This window comes from Geospiza fortis, unplaced genomic scaffold (genome assembly GCF_000277835.1).
Source record: "Geospiza fortis unplaced genomic scaffold, GeoFor_1.0 scaffold489, whole genome shotgun sequence".
Classification (NCBI taxonomy): domain Eukaryota; kingdom Metazoa; phylum Chordata; class Aves; order Passeriformes; family Thraupidae; genus Geospiza; species Geospiza fortis.
Window position 1 is genome coordinate 61290 of NW_005054710.1, and position 936 is coordinate 62225.

Here is a 936-nt window from a genome sequence, read left to right on the forward strand (position 1 = left end):
GCCAGGGAGTGACCACCTGCACCACGACCTGCCAGGACCCGTGCTGCCAGGGACTGACCTCGTGCCAAGACCCCTGCGGCCAGGGAGTGACCACCTGCGCCACGACCTGCCAGGGAGTGACCTCCTGCCAGGACCCCTGCTGCCAGGGAGTGACCACCTGCCAAGGTTCCTGCTGCCAGGGAGTGACCAACTGCCAAGGCTCCTGCTGCCAAGGAGTGACCACCTGCACTACCAGCTGCCAAGACCCCTGCTGCCAAGGAGTGACCACCTGCACCACCAGCTGCCAAGACCCCTGCGGCCAGGGAGTGACCACCTGCACCACCAGCTGCCAGGGAGTGACCTCGTGCCAGGACCCCTGTGGCCAGGGAGTGCCCACCTCGTGCCCAGCCCCGTGCTGTGTCCCCAGCCGTGCCACCTCGCAGTGCCGCGGAGGTGTCCAGGTTGTCACCAGGTGCGCTGACTCCTGTCCCACCACCTGCGTCACCCAGACCTGCCCCGTGTGCGGCCAGCGCTGCTCCGTCTCCGGCTGCCCGACATTCCGGGCTCGCTGAGGGGCTCCGAAGGAAGAGTAAATCCTCATTTCCCTCACGTTCTGCCCCGTTCCTGCTGTTTTTCACCTCAAGAAAGCGCCGTTCCTCACAGGACGTCACCGAGCGATTTTGTGCCCCCGGGATGGTTCCCCGGGAGAAAGAATCCGAAATTCCCCCTCGCACCGGGAGTGTGAGGGAGGAATTCCCCTCTTTGTTCTGTTCTTCCTCCTGATCTTTTTCCTTGAAGCAATAAAAGAAACGATCTTGGCATTGGTCTCACACATTTCCTTCACTTCCTTTTAATTCCTTTCCTAAAATCCTGATTTTTTTTGTAATAAAAAATGCTTGGGAAGTTCTCACTGGGATTGTGGAATGCCCTGAGATGGAAGGGGCGCACGGGGATCAT

At 60.3% G+C, this 936-nt stretch overlaps 1 protein-coding gene across 1 annotated transcript in view; it reads left to right on the forward strand.

The window, feature by feature from the left end:
- Nucleotides 1–551, forward strand: part of LOC102043606 (keratin-associated protein 10-4-like) — a 5695-nt gene extending 5144 nt beyond the window's left edge. Inside the window, exon 11 of the mRNA XM_014311260.1 lies at nucleotides 407–551. Within this exon, the coding sequence (XP_014166735.1) occupies nucleotides 407–551 (145 nt within the window). The remainder of the gene's footprint in view (nucleotides 1–406) is intronic.
- Nucleotides 552–936: the final 385 nt, after the last annotated feature.